At 41.6% G+C, this 26,681-nt stretch overlaps 1 protein-coding gene across 50 annotated transcripts in view; it reads left to right on the top strand.

Moving 5' to 3' along the window:
* Nucleotides 1–26,681, top strand: part of EPB41L2 (erythrocyte membrane protein band 4.1 like 2) — a 238,808-nt gene that overhangs the window by 181,518 nt on the left and 30,609 nt on the right. For 40 of the 50 annotated variants that reach the window (XR_010599644.1, XR_010599642.1, XR_010599643.1 and 37 more), the window contains 4 exons: nucleotides 242–394; nucleotides 1,374–1,471; nucleotides 7,707–7,879; nucleotides 17,394–17,578. Coding sequence is in view for 43 of the 50 variants with exons in the window: in XM_065588600.1 (XP_065444672.1) it covers nucleotides 242–394; nucleotides 1,374–1,471; nucleotides 7,707–7,879; nucleotides 17,394–17,578 (609 nt within the window). In the remaining 7 variants the exon portion in view is untranslated. Of the gene's footprint in view, nucleotides 1–241; nucleotides 395–1,373; nucleotides 1,472–7,706; nucleotides 7,880–17,393; nucleotides 17,579–19,449; nucleotides 20,089–26,681 lie in introns of all 50 variants that reach the window. The other 10 variants (XR_010599640.1, XR_010599639.1, XM_065588597.1 and 7 more) reach the window with 1 other exon arrangement.

The raw sequence follows: 26,681 nt of genomic DNA, 5'->3' as shown, positions 1-26,681 counted from the left end.
CACTGCGGACTGGACTGATGAATGCCAAACCATTGCAAGAGTCCCAACCTTGTTTCTAAGATTAATAAATGCAGATTTTTTCCTGCTGTTGTGTACCTTTTCTTCGCAACCCCATTTGGCATTACTGTAATTTCAGCATGAAACCAGTGTAATCGACATCCGTACCCCCAAGTGTATTAACATAGTTAACTCCATGAAATATCATTATTTAAATTTTGTCTAAAATTCTCATTTGCGGTAGGATTCTGAAGGTGTGGACATCATGCTGGGTGTATGTGCTAATGGGCTACTCATTTACAAGGATAGACTCCGAATCAACCGTTTTGCTTGGCCCAAAATTTTGAAAATCTCTTATAAACGCAGTAACTTCTACATCAAAGTCAGGCCAGCAGAGGTAAGTAGGGCTTTTATTCATTTCTTGCAGTTCTGTTCATAAACAGCTTGAGATGTTTTATAAAAAATAGTTGTCAACCTTTCTGCTACTGTTCAAGAGTGAAAGCTAAAGTTCAGCCCACCAGCAAGATAATGTTTTCCAAACTTCCCCAGGTGTTCTGATGGAGAGTTCAAATGTGGGATTTATATCGGCACCTGTTTGGGAATAAAGGATCTCTGAATCCTTTTCATAGATGACCAGTCATAACAAATACTTAATGTTGTATTCTAATGAATCCTCATCAACTAGCTAGCTCCTTTTATTTACTTACTTGAAGTCAATTAAAAATATAAGTAGCTTTTACATGAAATGCTGTGAACTGTAGCTGTGCTAATGGAGATTGCTATATTTCAATAGATGATGTGATTAATATGAAATCTTAATTTGAAAAATTTCTCTCCCTCTTTACATGTCTTGTGATTCTTAGACATAGATGTATTGTCCTCTTATACTTGCATTTACATAACATTTTTGGCTTAGAAATTATGACAAACTTAATATGCTGTGTAGTTTGAACACTGCCTAGTACAGTATTTAGTGAACTAAGGGGAGAAAGTGTGCCTGGCTGCTGCTACAATTCTCAGCACAATTGGCTTTTTGCAGTATGGTGGGTTTTTTTTGTTTTGTTTTGTTTGTTTGTTTAATTCTGGGCAGTTCTGGGCAGCTAGTCATGAAACTTGCAAAGAAAACTAAGGCACTATGGTTTTCCCAAAGAAGAGTCATTAGTAAGTACCGATAGGAAGTGATAATGTGATTATTATCCTGCATGAGTAGTCTACCCGGTGCAATTATATTAGAAGTATGGAAATTTTGAGACATTGAGTCTCAAGAAAGGAGAATTAGTGCTTGTTGCGGTAATGGAAATGTCTGAACTCACTCAGCCTGCTAAGCTAGCCAGCTTTCAGGAAATGTGTTAATTTATTTTGTGGCTCCTTTCCAGCTGGAACAGTTTGAAAGCACCATTGGGTTCAAATTGCCAAACCATCGGGCTGCTAAAAGGTTATGGAAGGTTTGTGTGGAGCACCATACTTTCTACAGGTAAATACTCAGTCTTATCCCCCTTCTTCTAAAAGTTAAAACTTTTTATTTTTCTCAGGAAAGTGTGTGTGGGGGGGGAGACTATATTATCTCCACTTGTTTTGCATCCAGTTCTGGCTCCCATTGAAACATGTGAATGATACAAATAGATCACTGATCCTAGACTATTAATTTTTAATATCTTAGATAAAAGGTTAATTAAATTCAACTTTATAGCTCAATTCCTACTTGACCATCCAGATCTGCATGAGTAAGAGTATAGCGCTCTAAGATTTCAATTTGTGCAGCAGCTGAACACCTAAGAGGAAACCAAAACTTGCAAGAACCAAGCCACTGTTTGGATAGGAGGCCTTTTTAAGCATCAGGTCCCCTTATCACTGGGCACTATATGCAGTAGTAGTTGGGACCACGTGCTGCCATTTTTTCAGTGTGTACTGGCTAAAGCCGTGGTTCTCAAACTTTTGTACTGGTGACCCCGTTCACACAGCAAGCCTCTGAGTGCAACTCTCCTTGTAAAGTAAAAACACTGTTTTTATATTTAACACTATTATAAATGCTGGAGGTGAAACCGGGTTTGGGGTTGAGGCTGACAGCTCGCGACCCCCCACGTAATAACCTAGTGACCCCCTGAGGGGTCCCGACCCCCAGTTTGAGAACCCCTGGGCTAAAGACTTCTCTAGTCACTGGGGCAGGGACTTGAACTTGGGTCTCTCTTGTTCTATGTGAGTGCCCTAACGAGCAGGCTATAGAGTAATTCTCACGTTCTTTCCTTGCCCAATGATTATCAGTTGTCATTCATAATGGCAATTCCTAGTCATTAGAGCAGGGAATGAAAGTGAAAATGGCTCTATAGTTGGCTACTTGGAGCACTCACCTATGATGTCTGAGACCCAGGTTCAAGCCTCTGCTTCAATTACTATTTATAAAAAGTAGAACAGCTTCAATAGGAGAGAATGAGAATATCCCATAACCCAGTAGCGAGGCCACTCTCCTGCAATTTAGGACACCGACATTCAAAACCCTTTTCCTCATGAGGCAGAAGGGGGAGTTGAAACTTGGTCTCCCATATCCTGGGTGAGTACCCAAATCATTGGGTCAAAGGTGATTGGGAGGAGAGCCTCCTCCCCCTCTCCTGCTTCTTTTCATGACTCTTGTCCTTCCTTGGCTTTTGTAGAAATGCCCAAAATTGAAACAGAATTTCAAGTTCAGTCAAAACAAAATATTTCATCTTGACCCAGAGCAAAAAAAATTAGACTTTTTAATTTTCAGGGATTTTTTTTTTTAATTTCTTTTCAGTTTGATCTGAAAATACCTTTTTCAATTTTTCAGAATTGCCAGCAAACCAAAAAATCTATTTGTCCAACTCTAGTTTGCATGCTAGTTATATACCCAACTACATTAAGAATATTCCCATAGGAAATGCAGTGGTTATATATGCAGTTGCTAATTGTATTGAGATATCTTGTTTGCCCTCTCATACTTTCAAGGAATGCTTTATTTTCAAATTTAATGTCAAATTTCTCCTGAAAACAGGAAATCTTGCTGTACATGATTAAATTGTATACTTGCATTTACACTGTAGCAGCCCAGAATCTGTTAAGTAAAAGGACAGCCTGTATTTTTGTGCAGTAGTTACGATATCTCCATTTATTTATTTATTTATCTCCTAGAACTGGAAGGGACCTTGAAAGGTCATCAAGTCCAGCCCCCTGCCTTCACTAGCAGGACCAAGTACAGATTTTGCCCCAGATCCCTAAGTGGCCCCCTCAAAGATTGAACTCACAACCCTGGGTTTAGCAGGCCAATGCTCAAACCACTGAGCTATCCCTCCCCCAAGGAGTGAACAAATTGCCCTTGTTAAATGCTTTCTTCAGAAAAAATATACACCAACAATTCACTGTGCAGTATTTCAGAAAATAAACCTGCTCACAAATAAATTTTAGTTGAGATATTGCAATTGTTGTTTAGCCTCCTATTAGTAACTCTCGACAAACATGTTCCTCTGATATTTTTCAGCTCCTTCTACCTTTTGGAATATTTGAAAGTAGGTAATGTGAGATTACTCCAGATTGACAGTATACACTCTCATAAACCTTGCAGTGAACGTAAAAGCAGTTAAATAATAAAGCCATCTCTCTAGACAGCTTTTTGTGGCAGATGTATATTTTCTAATGGGAGTGATGTGGTTATAGTGGATCGCAAATTAAATCTGAGTCAACAATATAATACTGTTGTGAAAGAAGCAAGCATCATTCTGGGATGTATTAGCAGGAGTGTTGTGAGCAAGACACGAGATGTAATTATTCTACTCTATTCAGTGCAGATAAGGCCTCAACTGGAGTACTGTGTCCAGTTCTGGGCACCATACTTCGGGAAAGATGTGGACAAATTGGAGAAAGTCCAGAGGAGAGCAATAAAAATTAAGTCAGAAAACCTGACTTATGAGGAAAGATTGAAAAAACTGGGTTTGTTTAGTCTGGAGAAGACTGAGTGGGGAAGAAAATGATATTCAAGTACGTAGAAGGTTGTTATAAAGAGAAGGGTGATAAATTGTTCTCTTTATCCACTGAGGACAGGATAAGAAATAATGGGCTTAAATTGCAATGAAGGAAATTTAGGTTAGACATTAGGAAAAACCTTTTAACAATAAGTGTAGTTAAGCACTAAAACAAATTACTTGGGGAAGTTGTAGAATCTCCCTCATTGGAGGTTTTTAAGATGAGGTTAGACAAACTCTTGTCTAGATAGTCCTGCCTCCTGTGCAAGGGAGTGGAGTAGATGACATATTGAGCTCCCTTCCAGTTCTAAATTTCTGTGATTCTAATATTTGTGTGGCTTTGGGCCCATTATATTAATTGGCAGTAGAAATTGGAATTTCCCTTCTCTCAGCCATACCTCCTCCTCTAGTTTTTATTTTTAAAGAAAATCATGCTTTGCCATTTGCACTGTTAAGTTTCAGCAGTGAATCACTAAATACATATTTAGAAAGCATTCCATTTTGAAAGCAGTTCATAGTGTGTCACACCTGACACACTGTCTCAAGAAATTTAACATTTGACACTATAAATCTCACAAGCATATAAGGCTTGGAAGGTTTTCTAATTAATAAAAATGCATTGTCAATATGCGATATGTGATTTTTCTCAAACTGAATATGAAGGTGAGAAAATGGAATAATTTGGTGAGTGCAATCCATAACCAGAAGTGACCTGCAGCACAGCCTCTCTGCTGCATGGCTGGGATAAATCAGTGTTCTTGAAATGATTCATACTATTGAAATAGTTACTTTGAAATGTGCTTGATAATTTATATTTTGTCATTATTAAATTAGAATCTAGTCCAAAATAGGAAAGAATTCTTAATTGAGCTACATCTATAGTAGCTGATCAGTTTAGATTTTTAAAAGGTAATTCGCAACTGTAAATGTTTTCAGTGACATTTTATATTTATCAGAAAATCTTTCCACAGAAATAGAACAGAATTCAATTGGATTTCATTCCAACCAGAAATAGATTTTTCTAGTCAGGAATGGTATTATAACAAGTACTAAGCTTCAAATACTCTCACCATCATGTACTTCCACTGATGTCATCAGGCAGAAAATCCCCAGAACCTCTCATCAGGATTTTAAAATAATAAAATAAATAAATCCGGATCTGTTTTCTCTCATTGAATGCCAGAAATAAACAGTATCACAACTGTTACAGCCCAAAAAAATTTAATGTTTTTCCCTGCTCCTGCCACATGTTCTGTGCATACTGCATGACAGTGAATTGTGCATGTAATTCACACATACAATTCATCTTCCAGGTTTAAGGAAAGCTCTTTTCCTAAGGTTAGTAATTCCTCATAGATAACTGAAGGCTTGTGTTAATGTAAGCTATGTATATTGGATGGTATCCCTCTTAGTTTAAAAGATGACTTACCAAACTTTATACATAGACTATTAAATATGAAAACAAGCCAATCTGTGCCCTTCTTTTATAATATTTATGGATGTTCAAACCGTATAGAATTCCAGTTACATTTGCAGTAAGTAACAATCCACTTAAGAGCTGCTGTCAAACTGGGTATCTACTCTACTCTTTGCAGGTAGTCTTAGTCTTCAGCTTTGAACCTTACCATATACAGAAAGATTGTGTGTGTATACCCATGTATAAATTATCACGTATAGTACTTGTGATGTTGTATTTGAAATTTTCATTTTTTTAGTGTCTTCCCAGAACTTTTTGCACTGATGTAACCATAGTTTGTCAGTTATTACATGTAATTAAGCATGAAATATAAAATATCCTTTAAAATACCCTTAGTCAGGAAGTAATTAGTTCTCTTGTTTTTTCCTTATTAAAAGATTAAAAGTTTATCTCAGCAGGCTAGAGGATAAAAATGGCAGTTAATGCTGTAGCCTTGCCAACATTGGAAAACAAAGAACAGTAACAACCCTGGAAATATATTCTCTGCTTTCTTTCTCCTCATTCCAAAATAGACTTACTTTAGGAAACACTGTATTGTCAATGAGAATTTACAGAAATTATTCAGACAGGATTGTGGTATAAGGCTGTCCTCACAATCAAAGAAGGGAAACTCAAGATGGTTAGTAGTTCTGCTGTTTAAGCATCCTAAAATAGGAGGGTGTGCAAATTAACCTTTCATCAAGATGGCCACCATTTTTGCCTACCTACCTGAGGAAGGAATCCTTGCAATCGTAATTGAAGATCTTAAAGATATATTTTGAACTCAGATGCTTCCTGAGGAATTTGCGGAAGCTACAGGGAATGCTCAGATGCTTTATCTAAATTCACAGAGGACTTCTAAAGGTTTCAAATATTGCTGTAGGGGAGTCTCTAAAAGGGACCAGATTAGAAATGGCAGCAGTAAAAGCCTTTGTAGATAAATGTGGATTATGTGCTGCAAGATTCAGGAATTAATAGGCTCTCCAGTTTTTGTGACGGAATTGTTTCTCTGAATTCAGGTTATCTCAAACTTATTACAATGTGGACCACAGCTTAGTAGAGGAGATTGTCCACAAGGACATTTCTTTTCCTACTAGTCCTTGCATAATAGCCATATGGCATCTAAAGCAGTTGCTTTCATGAGAAAGTATTAAGGAACATACTTGTATAATTTGCAGCTGTCTATAATGCATAAATATTTTGGTTTTTGAAAAAAAATAATCACATGATCTACTTCTTCTCTTTAGCTCCCTCTCTGCTATTTTTTTTTCTTTTTTGGATTCCCTGTTGCATTTATGGTTTGTCACAGCATTCTTTGCCTATGCCTAGGCATCTGGTCCTCTCATCCCCCTGCTTCTCTTCCTTCCTTGCTATGCCACCAGTTCCAGTCCTATTGGTGGTCAGCTCCTGTTCCTTCTCCTCTAATATCTAACAGTGACAACTAGTCTGGCTGCTCCTCATTTCCAACTACTTCTAAAAGTAATAGATCTCTCTCTTTTGCAATAAAGAGCCTGGATATCAAAAGAAGTAGCTAGAAACAAAGAGACTGAGCATCACATGACCAGCCAGTTCTTCATAGACCACAGTTCTGGAACTGTCAGAGTTTGCAACATGAAAAACCTTAAAGTTGGTATAGGCATTGAATGCTAAAGCTGTGGGCACCAAACAAATAATGTAAGATCTATATCAGCTGAGATGCTTTGAGTAATTTTCTAGGGATTTAGCATGTTATCATTTTTTGTATGTTGCTGGACCATTACTGGCTTTTTCCCTCTGCCTTGCTCAAACAGAACTTTTAAGCTTTTTCAGTTATCAGTATCTTAAATGAAAACACCAATCTTCTAATTTCTAGAGCATTGGTCATTTAGCCAGTTGCTATTAACTGCTGTTAGTGTCACTAATTTCTATTGTTGAAATACAGTAGAACCTTGCTAATTCTCAGTGATATCTGGCAGACCAACAGCAAATTTCTGAATATCATGATTAGCAATTAAAGTAAAAAAAAAATAATTAAAAAGTAAGTGTAATCCACTGCAAAATTTATTAAATTCAGTTATTTTGATACTTGTCGCTTAATTTTCTTTGTACTTTTTTGCAAGATAAGACAACTTTACAAACTTTTAACAATCTTATATGCTATGTCTATCTAAAGCTTGAATTTTATCATTAAACAATTTTCCTTTCCAAATTAACTCCTAGTATGATGAGCAGTTATGAAGTGCTGCACTAAAGCATTTAAAACAACTAGAGAAATTACTTTTATTCTCGTATTTGTTTTTTAGACTTGTATCACCAGAACAGCCTCCTAAGGCAAAATTTCTGACCTTGGGTTCCAAGTTCCGCTACAGTGGCCGTACTCAAGCACAGACACGGCAGGCTAGCAACCTTATAGACAGACCAGCTCCGTACTTTGAGCGCACCTCAAGCAAACGTGTCTCCAGGAGTCTTGATGGGGGTAAGAGATTATGTATTACGTGATGGTTTCCTTGCATCTTGCTGCTTTCTAAGTTCAGTTTATAACTTTAGAAAATGCTAACATCTGCATGCCTAGAAGGTTAATAATCAGACTTGATGAAATTTACAACTCAGTTCTACAAATTCATGTGTGTGTTGACTGCCAACTATATTACACCTATTCCCTGGTGCTTTTTTTTTTTAATATGGAGATACACCTATCTCAGAACTGAGTCCAGCCCCCTGCCTTCACTAGCAGGACCAAGTACTGATTCTTGCCCCAGATCCCTAAGTGGCCCCCTCAAGGATTGAACTCACAACCCTGGGTTTAGCAGACCAATGCTCAAACCACTGAGTTATTCTCCCCTTCCCTTTCCTTTCCTTTCTATTCTACATTCTACAAAATGTAAAAGCATTTTCTGCAATTCCTAATGTGTTTTGTGTTTTCTTTGTGGGGGGGGGGGGGAATAACCTTTTTAGCAGTGATACTGTTGCTGTGCTAACATTGTGAGCTGTAAATCTTTTTCAAAAAGCTTTGTAGAGTAAATACAAATTTTGCTAAGCCACACCTTTTTTTAAAGGTTTACTACACACATTACAAGTAATTATTGTGGATATTTAAAAATAACATTGGTATGAAATGTTAAGCATGGAATTAGACTAAAACACAGAACTTCTGGGAGCCAGCAAGGGAAAATGGATGCCTAGATCTGGAGTTCCTGCTCAGGCCCACAAAATTCCACCGACATCCACTATATTAAGGCCACAGTTTTTTGTCTCTGCGTGGTTCATTCTGTTTAACATCCTCCCCGGGTTTCCCACAAATCACAAAGAAACAGAAGATCTCTTTCAGCCCTGTGCAGGGCAGCATGGCAGGACTCAAGGAGGAGTGCCTAGTAGGCCTGGATCAAGTCTACAAAATTCAAAAGCAGATATCCAAAGAACAGATCCTGCTTTAAGGAAATATCAAGGATATCTCTGAAATTAAAGCCGCGACTTTACCACAACAGCTGAGTTTGCAGAGGCTATCCTCCAGCACTGGGGAGACAGAAACTAGAATCTCTACTTTAGAAGACAGTATGGGCTCTATTAGCATCACTAGAGACAAACAACATCTGATCAAAAAGCTACATGATGAAATCAATGACCTGAAGATTTGAGAGTAGCTGGGTACCCTGAGGAAGTAGAAAAAGCCAGTAGAATTTTTGTCTAAGGTACTTTCCTTACACCTTGATACAGACCTGGTCCTAGAAAGAGCCCGTTGCTCCCCAAACCCTCAACTAATGCTAAGCCCCTCGAGCTTCTCTTCTCTGTCTAAACTCATGAATTCCCCTAGATATACCTCACCCTACCCATAGCCCTGAGTTTTGGGGGGCACAGCATAAAACATTTGCTGGGACACTTCCCCCTGTGAGTACCTGGGGCTAATTTACTTACATGTGTTTCTTGGAACATAAAAGGAATTGGTCACCCTATGAAAGGGGGGAAAAAAAAGGTGCGTCTCAGTTAGGAAACTTGAAAGCTGATGGTATATTTCTCCATGAAGCACACCTCATTGAGTCTGAGGCTGTAAAGCTTAAAGGCTGGATTGGTGATGGCATTTGTAGTAATTACTCAGCCAAGTCTAGGGGGGTGGAGGTGTCAATCCTGTTCCATAAAAAAAACTGAGCACACAAATCCTATCAATTGACAAAGACATGGAGGGAAGATTTGTAATTGTTAAAGTTTGCATCTCCATTGTTAAATATATTCTTGTGACCCCCAACAAAGATGATCCCTCTTTTTTCAATCAATTATTTTCGAGATTGACTCCTTCCCTTCCCCCTTCCCCCTCCCCACCCCCTCACCCTCGAAAATATGACTGTAGTAAGGGACTTTAGTGCAGTGTAAAAAGCTTGTGAAAGAAGAAATACAATTTTCCTTTAAGACCAACAACAGCCCTTCGGTTTCACGGTTGAACTTGTAAGACACTTTCAAGTCATATTTAAGGAACAGGATAATATCCTACTTTTCTCACAAAAGAGCCAGGCAGACTGAGCTGACGAATGTAATGAAAAAGCCCAATAAGGCAGACCTCAACTATGCTGATTCTCCCTCTTCAGATAAACTCCAATCTCTGATATGAAATTAATAAGATAACCTTAGCTCAGGCTGAATTTGCTTTGTTTAGATTAAAACAGATGTACTGGGAATCTGTTACTGCATAGATTTTAATTCACTAAAAGCTAAAATCCCCTCAAATTGCTCAAGTCAGGGTCAGATACCAATAAAAAATGTGTTAATGAACAATTATCCAAATGTAACCAAAGCTTGTACTTAGAGGAAGACCCCTTGACAATCACTCGAGGAATACGCCCAAAATCTGCAGCTCCCCCAGCAAATAGAAGAACAGTAAATTTGGCTTGATTTCCCCATTACATACCTTTGCAATTGTCTTCTGTAAGTGACATGAAATCGGGTAAAGCCCCGGGCCTAGATGGCTTGCCAGCTGAAACAGTTTAAACAAACTAGTCTTGGTGCCTTCAGTCATGAAAAACACCCTTGACTGGTGTAAGGACCCTCAGTGTTTTTGTGCAGGGATCTCCTTTGCTCAACCATCTCCAACATCAGTAATAACAACAGATGCATACCTTTTGGGTTAGGGAGCCTACAACAAGAAGGTTTCTCCAGGGACTGGAGAACCCCTTCCCAGAAGTCAGATACCCTACACTGGCATGGAATCTCAACTTGGTGCTCAGATGCCATATAACCCCCCCCCCTCCCCTTTGAACCTCTGGCTACCTGCTCCCTTCTATACTTCTATGTCTATGAAAACAGCCTATCTTGTAGCCATTATTTCTGTTTGAAGAGTTGTAGAAATGGGGCTTTAATGGCATATATGCCCTTCAAAGCCTTTTTTTAAGAAGAAGGTCATCTTGGGACCACATCCCAAGTTCTTACCAAAGGTATCCTTGGACTTCCACATAAATCAACCTATCCTTTTTCCTGTTTTCTTCCCACACCAAGTCACACCAAGATAAAGGAGATGCGGCATTACATACACTTGATATCAGGAGGGCATTAGCCATTTACCTAGACAGGACTAAGCCCTTTGGAAAATCTCCCAGCTTGTTTCTCTCCATTGTGGACAGAACTAAGGGATCTCCAGTTTCCAAGCGAAGACACTCTAGATGGATATCTGACTGCATTACCTACTGCTATCAGTCTCATGATCTTCAACCTCCTTCCAGAGAATTAACTCACTCCATGAGATCCTTCTCTACTTCAGTAGTCTTTCTTAAGGATGTTCCCATCACAAAAATATGTAGAGCCATGACTTGGACCTCCATTCATACATTTTGTGAACTCTATGCACTTACTCACACCTCAGCTTCTGATGCCATGTTTGGCTCTACTGTACTATCTTCAATATTAGACTCAACTCTGAAGCCCCACCCCTCCGTAGAGGGTACTACTCAGTAGTCACCTAGATAGGAGCACCTATAGGATACTAATTGAAGAAGAAGAAGAGAAGGTTACTCACCCTGTGCAGTAACTATGGTTTTTCGAGATGTGTCCCCCTATGAGTGCTCCACTACCAATCCTCCTCCCTTCTGATTCAGAGTTCTTTACAGTGGAGCTCTGCAGTAGAGAAGGAATTGAGGGCAATTCAGATGCGCAGCTCTATATAGCCACGGTGCTGGAAAAGAGGCTGCAGGAGGCATGTGAGCAGCCGAACAGACACTGATACCTAAAATCTCCGATCTGAGGTGCACGGGGTGCATGCGCACATAGAATGGAGCATCCATAAGGACACCTAACATTCTCTTAGTTGTTGTATAGGCTTTAATGGCTGCCTATACAGAATATGCATAAGAATATCCGTCCTTTTCCATATCTAAAATTCCTCATCCTAATACTGTTCAGGTGTCCTTATCCTATAGGTTAGTATATTAATTATCCCAAGCTTATAAGCATATACGTCAGTTGATTACTATAGCACTATGTGATTGGGCATCTGCTGATGTTCCTATCTAAAAAATACCCTAAACTGTTACTAGCTGGCTTGTTGCAGTTACCTATCAGCAGTTTTATACTTAGTTTCAGCAAAATCAGATATTGCAAAACTCTGTCTTATGCCATCTTGTGACTTAGGGTGACTGCTGGTTAACTCACTTCTGCTAACTAGACTGAAGAACTATGGTAAAGCTGCTTGGCCTCATTCTTATGCTCAGAATTGAAGCTTGGACCTATAGGTTTCTTGTATTACTGACTCATTACGTATATCTTTATCATGTGGTAACCCAGGGGTAGGCTACACTCTCTCTTCTCCCCCCACCCCTTTCCTCTCTGTCCTATCATTCATTTGCTATCCCCTTTACCTACCTTTCAGGCTTTTCTTTGGCCTTCTGTACTCTGTGCTATTTTTTCTTTTCTGCTTCTCCTTTTTTTCCTGAAAAGGAGTAATTCTGGAGATTAGTTTATGATCTTACTTTACTAAGAACCCCAAACTGGGACTGAATAACAAAATGACCATTACTACATAATTGTACAGGAAAATCTCTTTAGCCAGTTAATAATTGTACTTGTTACTTTTGCTGCTTATTGAGTGACCCCATTTTATTCACTATACACTGTCTATCCCAGGGGTGGGCAAACTTTTTGGTCCAAGGGCCACATCAGGGAATAGAAATTGTATGGCGGGCCATGAATGCTCACAAAATTAGGGTTGGGGTGCAGCCTCTGGGGTGGAGCTGGGGATGAGGAGTTTGGGGTGTAGGAGGGTGCTCTGGGCTGGGACCGAGGGGTTTGGAGGGCGGGAGGGGGATCCGGGGGTTGGGGCGTGGGGAGAGGCTCGGGGGGTGCAGGCTCCGAGCAGCGCTTACCTCAAGCGGCTCCCGGAAGCAGTGGCATGTCCCTTCTCCGGCTCCTACGTGGAGGCGCAGCCAGGCGGCTCTGCTCACTGCCCCATCCACAGGTACCGCCCCTACAGCTCCCATTGGAGTATGTAGGAGCTGGAGAAGGGGCCATGCCACAGCTTTCAAGAGCTGCATGGTGCGACCCCCGGCCGGAGCGGGGCTGAGCTGCATGTAGTTTCCCTACCCCTGGTCTATCCTGTCAGCTAAAACACTAAATATGCTATGATACACCGGTGCAAATGAGTCAGTGGCTGTAGTGAAGCTTTACTTCATTCAGTATATACATTAAAAGATCTTATAGAATCAGCATATAGATCAAAATATAGATATAGAATCAGCATATAGATCCCATAGGCAAACTACGGCCCACGGGATTGCCACCCCCGTGGTGCCGAGGGCCCCGCACCGCTCCCAGAAGCGGCTGGCACTGCGGCCCCTGGGGGCAGGGGCAAAGGGCTCTGTGCGCTGCCCTCACCTACAGGCCCCACACCCTGCAGCTCCCATTGGCCTGGAACAGGGAACCGCGGCCAATGGGAGCTTCGGGGGAGGTACCCACAGGCGAGGGCAGCGTGTGGAGCCCTCTGCCCCTCGCTCCCCAGGGCCACAGGGACGTGGTGCCGGCCACTTCTGGGAGCGACACAGTGCAGGGTCAGGGCAGGCAGGGATCCTGCCTGAGCCCCGCTGCGCGCCGCTGCCACCCCAGAGCTGCTCCAGGTAAGCAGTGCCCTGCCTCCCCCTTCCACACCCCCACACCCTGCCCCAGCCCTACATTCATGGCCCCAGCCAGACGTGGCCCTTGGGCCAAAAAGTTTGTCCACCCGATATAGATCATATTTCATATGTATTTGTATATTGATTGAAAAATTCTACTCAACATTCATATGAATGCATAAAAAATTAATGCATGCGTGCAGTATTTTTAAATATGACTTGTTCAGATCAAAATCTATTTTCAACAAACCACTGTAATAGTAAAGGTTTGAGGAAGCTATACTAAACTAAAGATCTATTAGAATGGAAATACTTGGCCTTAAGTGTCGTTATATGTTGGGTACACAATACTTCACATTTTCGTAGCACTGTACAGATATGAACTAATCATCCTCCGCACCCCTGTAAAATATCTCCTGTTCTTCCTTGAGTGATTGTCCTTATGTGTTCCATTGTTGGTAAGTATGTACCCCGTGCTCTCGAGATTGAAATCCTTTGGCTAGCAATTTGCGTTGGGTTGCACCTGCACCTTGAGTGATGTCACACCATTTTCCCCCCCCCATACACACTCCAACTGGTGGCATAAAGGGTGGAGCGAGGCCACCCTCCCCTGAGTTCCTTCTTACTGCACATGCGGATGTCTTTATCTCCTGCAACTTGGCTAGCTTTGTTTGTGTATTATCTTAGTGAGTTAGCAGTTACTTTAGTTGAACTCAACTACTTTAGTTGTAGTTAGTTGACAGATCTTTTGATAACTTTGGTTGGTGGTTTTTTTTTTTTAATGTACTAGGTACTGAGCTCCAGCCATAATGACTGAGCCCAGATCCTCCAGTTTTAAATACTGCCCCTCATGTGAGGCAGCCATGCTTCTTAGTGATGGCATACCATGTTTATTTTGTCTAAGTGAGGGGCATATCGCTGAAGTGCTCAACATATAGATTACTTTCCAAATGAACTCAGGCAAGTGTCCCTCATTTTCTGAAACTTTTCTTATAAGACCAGTCCATGAGATATCATTTTGATCCAGGCACTAAGGACCCTCTCAGAATAGAGCATCTTCTTCCAAGAGTGCTTTGGTGAATGTTACCTTGGAATTGAGGGGTGTGTTACTCATTATTTGATCAAGCTAATTGCAGACATATTGTGTGCATTCAGCCACCATGAATTAATAAAATAGAACACCACATAATTAAGGGTTAATTTGGACAAGCAGGGCTTTTGGAGGCAAGGTCAAATATTAGCTGCAGGCTTGCAGTTTCTGCTAATCAGAATGTGAGGAGGGGAGAAAAGAGTCAGCAAATTATGAGACTGAAGGAAAATAAGTGGATGGAGACCTTGAGTTTGGGCGCCTTTTGATATAGATGCTTATTATGGCTAAGATTGTTAGAAATGTTTTGTTGATAAGTAGTTGATTGAAGTTAGGAGAAGTGATGACCCAGTAGGGGTCAGTATGAGCTATGTGTTTTGTAAAAAATCGTTTATAAAAAGACTAGATAATAGTGTCAGGTATCAGAGGGGTAACCGTGTTAGTCTGGATCTGTAAAAAGCAAGAGAGTCCTGTGGCAGCTTTAAGACTAACATGTATTGGAGCATAAGCTTTCGTGGGTGAATACTCCCTTCGTCAGGCGCGTGGTACGTCATGCGTCTGACGAAGTGGGCATTCACCCACGAAAGCTTATGCTCCAATACATCTCTTAGTCTTAAAGGTGCCACAGGACTCTCTGTAGATAATAGTGTGTGCTTTGGAGCAGTTACCTTAAGCTGTCCCGAGAGACTTTTCCTGACCCCATACTCCCCAACTGGGAAGCGACCAGCCATCGCTGGCCTGCTACTAATTACTCAATAACATCTCAGATTTTAGGTTCACCTCTACCCCGATATAACGCTGTCCTCTGGAGCCAAAAAATCTTACCGTGTTATAAATGAAACCGTGTTATATTGAACTTGCTTTGATCCGCCAGAGTGCTGCTTTACCGCTTTATATCCGAATTTGTGCTATATCGGGGTAGAGGTGTAATTATTGGATGTTCTAAACCTATTGCTTATGTCTGTGTGTGCTTAAATCTAATCAATAGTAGTTTTAGATAAGATCATGTTCACTTGTACCAATCTTTCATCAGCCAGAAGCGCAGTGTTCCCATTGATTTAATCCTGACATCACCTGGAGTGAAACAGTTAAGTTACCACAGCTTTGAGTTCTGAAAACTATGGGTAACCAGAGTGAGCTCTGACTCTCTGCTGTAAGCTCCCAAGCATCTTCTTTGTAAAAGACCCCTCAAGTCTTTGTGACTGGTTTCTGAGAGGTGTAGGACAGAGCGTTGCTCTGCAAAAGAGCACCGGCATAAATCACTTTCACCTGATAAAATAAGGAGTTTAAATTCTCACTGACTTTCAATGGGAATTAGGCACCTAACTGATATTTGTGCCTTTGACAATCTCCCCCTGTAATGTGCACTGCAAGGCATTCTCCTCTTGGTTTACACTAAGTCAGTAAAACTTTCTTGAGTAATTATTTTGCAACTTCAAGCCAAACAAATCAGATGTTTACATATAGATATTGTTCTTGGTACAGTGTCAATTCCATATCTGCTCATATTGCCCCAGATATGAGATTTTAGTAGTTTACCACCATCTTCCAACAGCCAACACCCCCCACCTGGTCCCTCCTCAGTCCTTTGTTCTTGTTCCCAGGCAAACATTGTCACCATGCCCTCCTCCTTAACCCTTTGTTTTCCAGCTGGTCAAACCTGGCTGGCTTCCTAAGTAGGGTGGGCCATCCATCGTCATTAATTGCTAGGTGCCAAATGTCTGGGCAATTGGAGTGGCCATTGTCTTCTCGGACTCTCCGTGGTCATGGGGGCCAGGCTCCAGGCAGCTAGGAGTCGGTGAAACCTGTATCTTTGCATCTTTACAAAGGAAAACAACCTTTTCCCACCACCTAGTTAACCAGGCCCCACGTAGGGGAACCCAGGCACACACAATATTCATACAAAATATTATGAAAAATTCCCACTCTGTCACAGCTACCATTTCTGTTAGCTTTCTTGGCTTGTGTAATCCTGTCAGAATTCTTCACCCAGGTATATTTATTCTTCTGGCCACTTTTCACTACTCTCTTGCATCTCTTCTCAAAGGTGTACTTATTTAAACAGTTTTAATTTCAGGTTGAATGTCTGCTGCATTATTGCCAGTGTTTTGGCTGAGCCAGCTGGTCTTAGAGCTCCTCCTGCTGGTTAATACTATTATAGTGATTCTAGCTGTCAGAATAAAATTGATTCAATATCTCTAATGTCTTTTGTGTTTGTTACATCATACATCAAATATACATATTAAGTATTGCCAGTAACTAGCTAACAGGAATGAGTAAACCAAGTTGGATAAAAGAAAAAAAAAACTAAAGTTTCTCTCAAGATACAAAGTTTGAAAAAGTATAACTTTTTTTTATGTTGAACTTTGTGTGTTTCTACAGTGTTTTGTCTGTGTTCAGAAGTAGAAATACTTTGAGAGAACTATATGTGCATGGTGTTTCTGTATTAGCTGAAAACCGAATGTACTGAAAATATCAAATTTGTGCAAGACGGTTTTTATCATGGGTATATAATGACATGCCACCAAAAATGTGATAATTTTTAAAATGGCTACTTGACTATAGTATTTTCTATGTATAGTACATACACATTACAATTAGGAACAGTTATCCATTGCCGGTTGTATAAATGCAGTTAGAATCATACACTTGATGTTGTCATAACTTCATTTACTGTTCAGTTACACAGTTTTCTTCTGGATTGTTCTTATCCCTAAATGGCTAAGCCATTGTGAAACAGAGTATTTTATGTTCAGAAGTCATGAAAATAAAAATTTCCAGCATACCTAGAATAACTAAAATTTTCTGTTCTGTAATAGCTCCTGTGGGTATCACAGACCAAAGTCTGCTAAGGGATTTTTCTGCTACCACAGTGGGACCTGCTGGTGTTATGGTCTTTGACGGTGAAGCTGTTGGCCAGACCAAGTTAAAAAACGGCGAAGGTAGAGATGAGGATGGAAGCCCAACTAAAATTCCCCAACTGGAATTAACCCAGGATGAAAAGGTATGATGGATTGTAACAATAAAAATAACTCTCAACAAACATTTAAAGTGGAGTTGTATGTCTTTAAAAATAACAAGCAGCATACTAGAAGATATTGTTGATAAATTATTTCAAACTCCTCCTTTATGTTTAACCAGCGTATTTTATATAACCAAAAGGGAGGAACAAATTGCAAATTTGCATGTGTGACATTCAATTTTGTGATTTTTTTCCTTTTAATTGTTGCTACAAGTTGATTTTAATTTGCCATAATTAGGCACTACTTAAACACTTCCGTATATAATTGTTCAAATTGAACTTTCTCTTAACTTACTTTAAGCTACATTTAGCTAGTTTATATAATTTTTACTATGAACAAACTTCTAAAAATTGTGCTAGTATATCTGGAATCATACACAACCTGTTGTTTGGTTGTGTATATTTTGTCTTTTTCAAGTAAATTTCAATGCTTAACATGGTGCTTGCTTTATATGCCAACTGCAAAAATCTTTTAAGCTGTCCTTTTATACATCAGTTTCAGTTATAGAAACACATTAACTTATTAAAAGAATTTCCATGTAGAACTGATACACAGCTTTCCAGGGAAAGTTCAGTTTGTTGATGGTGGAGAAACTGTAATGCAAGTGGCAATTTACTTGTCTTATTTATTGGAGTTGGCGAGGAAGCAGATCATAAACTTTAATTTGGATTTTGTTTTATATGCTTTCACATCAATATTTGTGGCAACACCTCTTTCCAAAATGTAAGCTCAAGCTTTGGAGTTCAGAAATAGTTCCAGTTATAGAAATGTGTTTCTATAACTGGAAAAGCTCAACGATTTGAGAAAGGCTTGCATGTTTTATGAAGCTATTCAGTGTAGCTTGCTACATGTATGAGCTCTGTATGCCTGTTTTTCCTGACAGACATCCAGAAATTTCCGTTACTCTCGGGTTTTTAAAAAAACCTTAAGGAATTTTCATTTTGAAAACTGCATTTTTGTGAATTAGGCAAAGGGTACCCAAATCACTACCAGGGCACATCATTTGGGCAGTTGAGTCTCCCAATGCAGCTTACAGCACAGCTCCCCTCATCCTATAACTGCAATGTGAGACCAAACATGAACAGCCTCATGTTTTTATTGCCAGGGAACTTAAACAACTAACTTCTAGTCAGTCAAGGAAAAAAACACAGTTCTACATTTGATGAAAACATGTATTTAGGTAAATTAATATGCAAATTTTGGCTCCTGGCAAGATATCAATGTGGTCCCTCAGAGTCACAAAGCTGGGGCACCCTAGGATAGATTACGCAACCAAGAAAGATTCCTCAGCCATGGGATGGAAAAGCTCAACGGTTTGGGAAGGGCTTGCATGTTTTATGAAGCTATTCAGTGTAGCTTGCTACATGTATGAGCTCTGCAAATAGCATTTTCTAAATACTATTTATTTCTTTTTTTGCTGTTTTTAAATTCCAGAGGAAATGGTAGTAAATCCTAGGATCAAAGTGCCTGCTTGTCTTTTTTACGTGCTGCTGTATGCCATGAACTTTCTGCCAAAGCTTTTAATGTTTGTTTGCTCCCATCAGTTGTGACTGCACTTACTACCGTTCAAAAGTGCAAAGTTTGTCACAACCTTAAAACAAAAAATCTGTAATGGGTTCAGATTCAGAATTCTTAAAACTGGACAAGTGGGCTAATTTTTAAAAATACATGGGGCTTTTCAATTTTTATTTGGCTTTTATATTGCATTGGTAGTGCTGGCTCTACTTCTGAGTAAAAGGTTTCACTAACTAACAATTTCTTTTTTCCCCCCTCTTCTTGTGCATTCTTTCTGCCTACAAACTTACATTGTGTTGTGTTTTCGTATTCAACTGTGGCTGGACTTTTTTTTCAGTCCCTTCACATGTATCCACCATCACCACCCCTTCACTGTGTTTCATCCTGTCCCACAAACCTGCCAACTATCCCTGAGATGGACATGCTTTTGGACATTTCAGAGGAAGATCCCTTTCAGGAATATGTCCATAGCCTCTCAGACTGCTGGGAATGCAGTCCCATGAGAGTAATACCAACTCACAGTGGAAATGAAGAGACCTTGCCTAATAATATCTTGCAGCCTATGAGACCCCCAGTTAGTCACCATTCTTCTCCTGCAATGGAGGGAAAGCCCCATAAAATAGTTGACTACAAAGATACTGAGTTTAGTTTTTCATTAAGCTTTAGCAAACTCTTTGCTTCTAATTTCCTTTCACTGCTTGATGAGGACGGTTACATCAGTTTTCCTAGCCTCCCTGAGGTTTGCATCTCCTACCTCCCACCTGGTCTTCAACACTATGTTCCTATCACCTCTCCCTCATTCATTCCCTCTTTTCTCCTTATCTTTGTGCTGCTTCTCTCTGCTTTTCAGTCTGTTCCTTTCTCACTCACATTTTCCCTTCCTCTCGCTCTGTCCCTCTGCTACCTGGAGCCTAAGGCGACTTCATTGAGCGCCTCTTATGACAATGACCTGAATGACAAAGCAGAGGAAGAGGAGGTGTGTAACTTTGTCACTTAAATGCTGCCACCTGCACATGGACTTTGCATCTGCACACTGAGGAGCACTCAACCTTGCACACGTCCTAGTGTACAATATAAATGTCTTTGTAACGGTTCTCATTCATGGTAGCTTGCCACTGATATACTGAGGTTCTCTAAATAAATAAATGTCTGTTTTTTTTCTGCATGAAAAACAGTGTGTTGCAACATACATAATTTTGATTATATCCCCTGGGTGCTATATCTAAGGAGGAAATTTTTTTGTAATTGAAAGGATTTGAGCACATTATTATTATTTTATTAGACCTATTTTTGGAATAAGATTAATAATCAGTAGAATTATTGAGCAACATTCCTCTGTTATACTAATTGTTAAATCAGTCATAAACTATTGCCCTTCTCAGTCCATTAACTTGGAAATACAAACATGGAGCTGAATCTCAGCGGTTCTGTTTAAATCTGTAAAGTAAAAATCTCTTATTTTAGTTCAGCAAACTGTGAAAGCTGTAAACAGTGTTCCTTCTTATAGTTGTATCCCTGTGGATGCTCCACTTCAGGTGGTACTCTTGAACCCTTGATCATAGATTTCTAGCTAGCACTGTCCATTCAGCCCATGCATGTGCCCTGTGCCTTTTCATGGCAGACACCAGGCTGTATAGGGGTGCGTGGACAAATCGCCCTTAGTTTCTCCTCTACTGCTTTGGCCCGAGACAGAACACTGTCCTCCTACAGCGTTCTTGGCCTTTTCTCTTTCTTAAAGTTAGTTGCTTTATAGTTATAGGTTTCTGTTTAGTGTTCAGTATAATTAGTTAGTTTTAGTTGAGAAGATTGTTGTTGTTTTTTTTTGTTTTTTTCCCCCTCCCTTTTATCCCGGGATATTTGTCTTCTCCAGGGTATGCCTGGTTTGTCATGCTTCAAACGTCACCACTCTTGCTGGGAGGCTAAACTGGTAAGCGACAGGCACTCCCAAGTGCATCTATTGCCTGGGGGAGTCCCACATCTCTCAGAAGTGTTCCTTCTGTTTGACCCTTAAGTCCAGGGCTAGGAAGAGCAGGGAGATAAAGCTCAGACTGTTGGCTATGGAACGTTCCCTGCAACCGCTCTGTAAGCCAGGTCAGGAGACACGCCACATCGCCCCGTATATCTGTCCCCAGACAGCTCCAGTGCCCCATCAGATTCGGGGCATGCTTCCCCTAAGGAAGGGATATCTTTGGATGCTGGGAAAATTCCCAAAAAAAGGAGTGCAGACTTTTTCTAACGAGCCAGCTTCAAAAAAGACCAGGTCCCTGTCAAGGTCCTCAGTGTCTGATATTACCGTTGAGGCCAAGGACTCGTCCTTGGGTACTGCGAAGCCTGGAGCTCTAAGGACAGGAGGCACAGCTCTGTTAGTGCACTGTACCCTCCACCAGTAAGGATGGTAAACTTAGGGTACCATCGAACTCAGCACTGTCATCAGCACCAAAGCATTCTACTGAGCTGTTGATGTTGTGCACCTTAATCCAGCCATTGGTACCAATGCAAACAGCTCAGCTGGGGGTATCTATACAAGTGGTACCCTCTGTACTGAGCAAACATCAGTGCCTGACATCTACAACATTTGAGTTCACCCATTGTTGTTGGCACCATAACCTCCAGCTATGGCATCCAGTACCACAGGAGTTCTGATACCTGAGGGACCTCTGTGTCGGACGAACCAGAATCTCTGTTGTTGTCTGGTACCGCCTGTCTCACAATACTGAGACCTCGGTCTTTGTGTGGCCTCTCTGTGACACAGGACTCTTCTCATCTACGTTGGATGTCCCCCATGGGAGGATGCAGAGGAGGACGACTCCCAGTCGAGCTCCTCAATTTCTGCCAGGAGTTCTTATGTACCCCTTTGGGAAACCACCCTCTTACAGAGAGGACCTTGTGTGACACCAAGGATGGTGGAACCAACCTTGTATGCCACACCCATTCCTTATGTAGTGGCCATACTGTGATGTGTGGCCTGCCTATCACCAGCAATTTAACAATCCACAAATACCTTCTCTCAGGGAGACCAGGGTTTCACGACCTCCTGTGCCCCAGGACAGGAGATGTTTGAAGAGCATGAGGCTAGGGTAAATGAGGAAGTTACCCCTGAGATTCCCATTTCACGGTCATTGCCGAAAGAAGCAGTTACGCCTCCACCACCTTCCATGGCTGACAACTTCAGACAATTTCAGGACTTAATTAGAAGGGTAGTTGACACCTTCCAGATCTCTCTGGAGGAGGTGTAAAATCCACAGCACAAGCGGCTAGATATTTTGCAGTCAGCAACACCCTCCAGACCAGCACTACCTGTTAATGAGGCTCTCCTGCTTCCAACTAAGATGGTATGGCAGACACTGACCACTGTTCCACCAATGTGCAAAAGGGCGGATAAGAAATACTATGTGCCCCTTAAGGATTCAGACTTTTATTTTCCTATCCCCCACCTAACTCATGTGGTCATGGCCAAATACAGCCTTACTAATTACAACAAGTTCACGGCATTTATTGAGTATCTGCTACACAACTGCAGGGAGGAATTCCAGTCCATAGTTGCAGAGAGTGAGCTATTGGCCAGAACAGCTCTCCAAGAGTCCCTAGACTCTCAGACACTGCTGCCAGATCCATCTCCATAGAAGTAGCTGTGCACAGGACATCATGACTCGAACTTTCAGGGTTTCTGGTAGAGGTTCAGAACACTGTAGAGGATCTCCCCTTTGATGTTCATAAGCTTTTCTCATAACCACGAATGACTCTCTGCACATGCTGAAGAAATCCAGGGCTACCCTATGTTCCTTGCTCATTTACATACCTTATGAGCAAGAAACATTTTCTGAGGGCACAGACTCCTCAGACATCATGCCATGCTCAGTTCTTGGGGTACCGCAGACCTGCAGAACTCCCCAGAAAGAGAGACGGGTTTAAAGGAAGAGAGCCATCCAACCACCCTTCATGACCACCCAAGCATCATCTAAATAGTAGTTTTGATGAGTTGAGAGTTTGAATCCTCCCGCTCCTCTGATTTTACAGTTGTCCTTTAACCTTCTCTTTGGAGACTGTCTTGTCCATTTCCACCAGGCTTTGGAGTGAATCACCAGTGGCTCTTGGAGGTCATAGGCTATGCCATGCAGTTTCTGGCACTTCTTCCCTTTCACCCCCTTCAGGGGCCGCTCTCACAAACTTCTACTAAGGCAAGAGGTGGAGACTGTCTTCCGACTAGGAGCAATGGAAGTGGTCCTTTCCACTTACAGGGGCAGGGAGTTCTACTCAAAATACTTCCTAGTACCAAAGAAGGATGGAGGTTGGAGGCCGATCTTAGATCTGAAACAGCTGAACAAGTTTGTGACACCTCAAAAGTTCAGGATGGTGACTTTAGCAACTATAAATCCTTCACTAGACGCGTCTGATGAAGTGGGCATTCACCCACGAAAGCTTATGCTCCAATACTTCTGTTAGTCTTAAAGGTGCCACAGGACCCTCTGTTGCTTTTTACAGATTCAGATTAACACGGCTACCCCTCTGATACTTGTCACGAGAGGAAGGGGATTGGTTTTCATTCCTTGGCTGACAAGATGCCGATTTCCATATAACTATACGCTCATCACACAGCAGAGATGACCCATGCCTGCTGATTGGAGGGCGGGGAAGCAGAGTGAAGGCAGCTAGCTTCAGCAGTGCTACTGAGCATGCTTAGTCCATGTGAGCATTTTCAGTACAAGGCAAGCAGCAAATCGGGGGGGGGGGGTGTTGTGACCCCCACATACTCAATTTCCTCCACCACGTGTCACCTCTGTCACACAGGAAATACCTACGATTCACCATAGTCCAAGATCATTTCCAGTATGAGGCCTACCCTCATCTCCAATGGGATTTTCAAAGGTTCTGGTGGTAGTAGTCGCTTAGCCTTGGCAGGAAACGATTCTTGTCCTCCCATACCTTGATGACTGGCTACTCAAGGGCCATTCTTTCAAGGCAGTGTTATCGTCCACCCAGAAGGTGCTTGCTCTGTTCAAAGAGTTGGGCCTACCAGTGAATGTAAAGAAATCTACACTGGTATCAGTACAAAGGATGCAGATTATAGGGGCGTTCTTGGACTCAGTGACAGCCAAAGCGCACTGCTCTTTAGACAGATTTCTGGCCATGTCAAGACTGTCGGGGACAATTCTGGGAAGCTCACAACCACAATAAGGAACTGTCTTCAACTCTTGGGCCATATGGCAAATTGCACCTTATGACCAATCATGCAAGACTATGCTTCCACTGCTTCCAGGATTGGCTAAGAGCTGTCTCTTCTCCAACCAGGTACACCTTGGACGGGAGGGTAACAATCTCCTTGCACATAAAGAACTCACTAAACTGGTGGAAGGAGCATGTCTGTGCAGACATCCCTTTCTGTTGCCCAACCCCATCAGTGACTCTAAGAACCAGTTCATCCAGAACAGTTGACCCAGAACTCCACTGGCCATCACTTCAGCTTAAACCTCTCCAACGCATCATCAGTGATCTACAACCCATCCTGGACAATGATCCCTCACTTTCACAGACCTTGGGAGGCAGGCCAGTCCTCGCCCACAGACAACCCACCAACCTTAAGCATATGCTCACCAGCAATCACGCACCGCACCATAACTCTAACTCAGGAACCAACCCATGCAACAAACCTCAATGCCAACTCTGCCCACATATCTACACCAGCAACACCATCACAGGACCTAACCAGATCAGCTACAACATCACCGGCTCATTCACCTGCACGTCCACCAATGTTATATATGCCATCATGGCCAGCAATGTCCCTCTGCTATGTACATTGGCCAAACTGGACAGTCACTACGCAAGAGGATAAATGGACACAAGTCAGATATCGGGAATGGCAATATACAAAAACCTGTAGAAGAACACTTCAACCTCCCTGGCCACACAATAGTAGATGTAAAGGAAAAAAACTTACAGCAAAAAAACTTCAGGACCAGACTCCAAAGAGAAACTGTTGAGCTCCAGTTCATTTGCAAATTTGACACCATCAGATCAGGATTAAACAAAGACTGTGAATGGCTATCCAACTACAGAAGCAGTTTCTCCTCCCTTGGTGTTCACACCTCAATTGCTAGCGAAGCACCTCATCCTCCCTGATTGAACTAACCTCGTTATCTCCATACTGATTTATACCTGCCTCTGGAAATTTCCATTACTTGCGTCTGATGAAGTGGGCATTCACCCACGAAAGCTTATGCTCCAATACTTCTGTTAGTCTTAAAGGTGCCACAGGACCCTCTGTTGCTTTTTACAGTTCATCCATTTTAGGATTCCTGTTGGGGAGCCAACCTCACAGTTCAGGGTAGGTGGACAGACCATGAAACCAGTCTCCACATCAACCTGTTGAAGCTCAGGGTGGTCAGGAACACTTGTCTCCATTTCCTGCCATCATCAGAGGCAAAAACGATCAGGGTCATGATGGACATGTCCTGCATGTTTTACATCAACAAGCCTTGATGGCATACCCCCTTTATCATGGTTTTTTTTTAATAAGATGTATTTACATCCGCATCCTAAGTTCCTCCCAAAAGTTGCATCAGATTGTCTGTCATCTTAACCAATATATACATCTACCAGTGTTTTTTCCAAAATCTCATAATTCTCAACAGGAATCCTATTTCCATACCCTGGAATTAGAAAGGCCTTGGCCTTCTACCTAGGGATGACTAAGCAGTTTATGAGATCACCTAGACTCTTCATATCCTTCTCAGATCGGTCTAAGTGGGCTCCTATTTCTGCTTACAGGCTTTCAAAATGGATATTGGGTTGTATCTCTGGCTGTTATGAATTTTCAGGTACTCGGCCCCTCCCACCGCGGCCTCCCCCCGCACGGGGTGAGAGTGCATTCAGCGAGATTGCAGGCAACATCTACTCCATTTTTGAAGAATATCCCAGTATATGAGATTTGTAGAGCCGCTACATGAACTTCAATCCATAGGTTTTTCAAAGCATTATGCCCTGCTCCATGCCCTCAGATCCAATGCGACACATAAGAACAGCCATACTGGGTCAGACCAAAAGTCCATCTAGCCCAGTATCCTGTTTTCCAACAATGGTCAATGCCAGGTGCCCCAGAGGGAACAAACAGAAGAGGTAATCGTCAAGTGATCCAACTGCTGTCGCCCATTCCCAGCTTCTGGCAAACAGAGGCTAGGGGCATCATCCCTGCCCATCCTGGCTAATAGTCATTGATGGACCTATCCTCCATGAACTTATCCAGTTCTTTTTTTAACCCTGTTATAGTCTTGGCCTTCATAACATCCTCTAGAAAGGAGGTTCACGACATTCTCTGGTAAGGAGGATGCAGTATTGTTTTTCAGTTCTGAGCCATGGTCCAAAGCCGCCCTCCTAGGGATACTGCTCAGAAGTCGTCTGAAGTGGAGCACTTATAGGGACACTACTCAAAGAAGAAGAAAACATTACTCATCCTGTGCAGGAACTGTAGTTCTTACAGTGTTAAGATGTCCTATGGGTGCTCCATTACTCACCCTCGTTCCCCTCTGCTTTGGTTGTTCCGTAGAGGAGGAGCTGAGGGCATTTTGCCTC

Source organism: Chrysemys picta, chromosome 3 (genome assembly GCF_011386835.1).
Source record: "Chrysemys picta bellii isolate R12L10 chromosome 3, ASM1138683v2, whole genome shotgun sequence".
In the NCBI taxonomy this organism is placed as follows: domain Eukaryota; kingdom Metazoa; phylum Chordata; order Testudines; family Emydidae; genus Chrysemys; species Chrysemys picta.
Note: the sequence above shows the minus strand (reverse complement) of the source record. Positions and strands in the feature narration are given on the sequence as shown.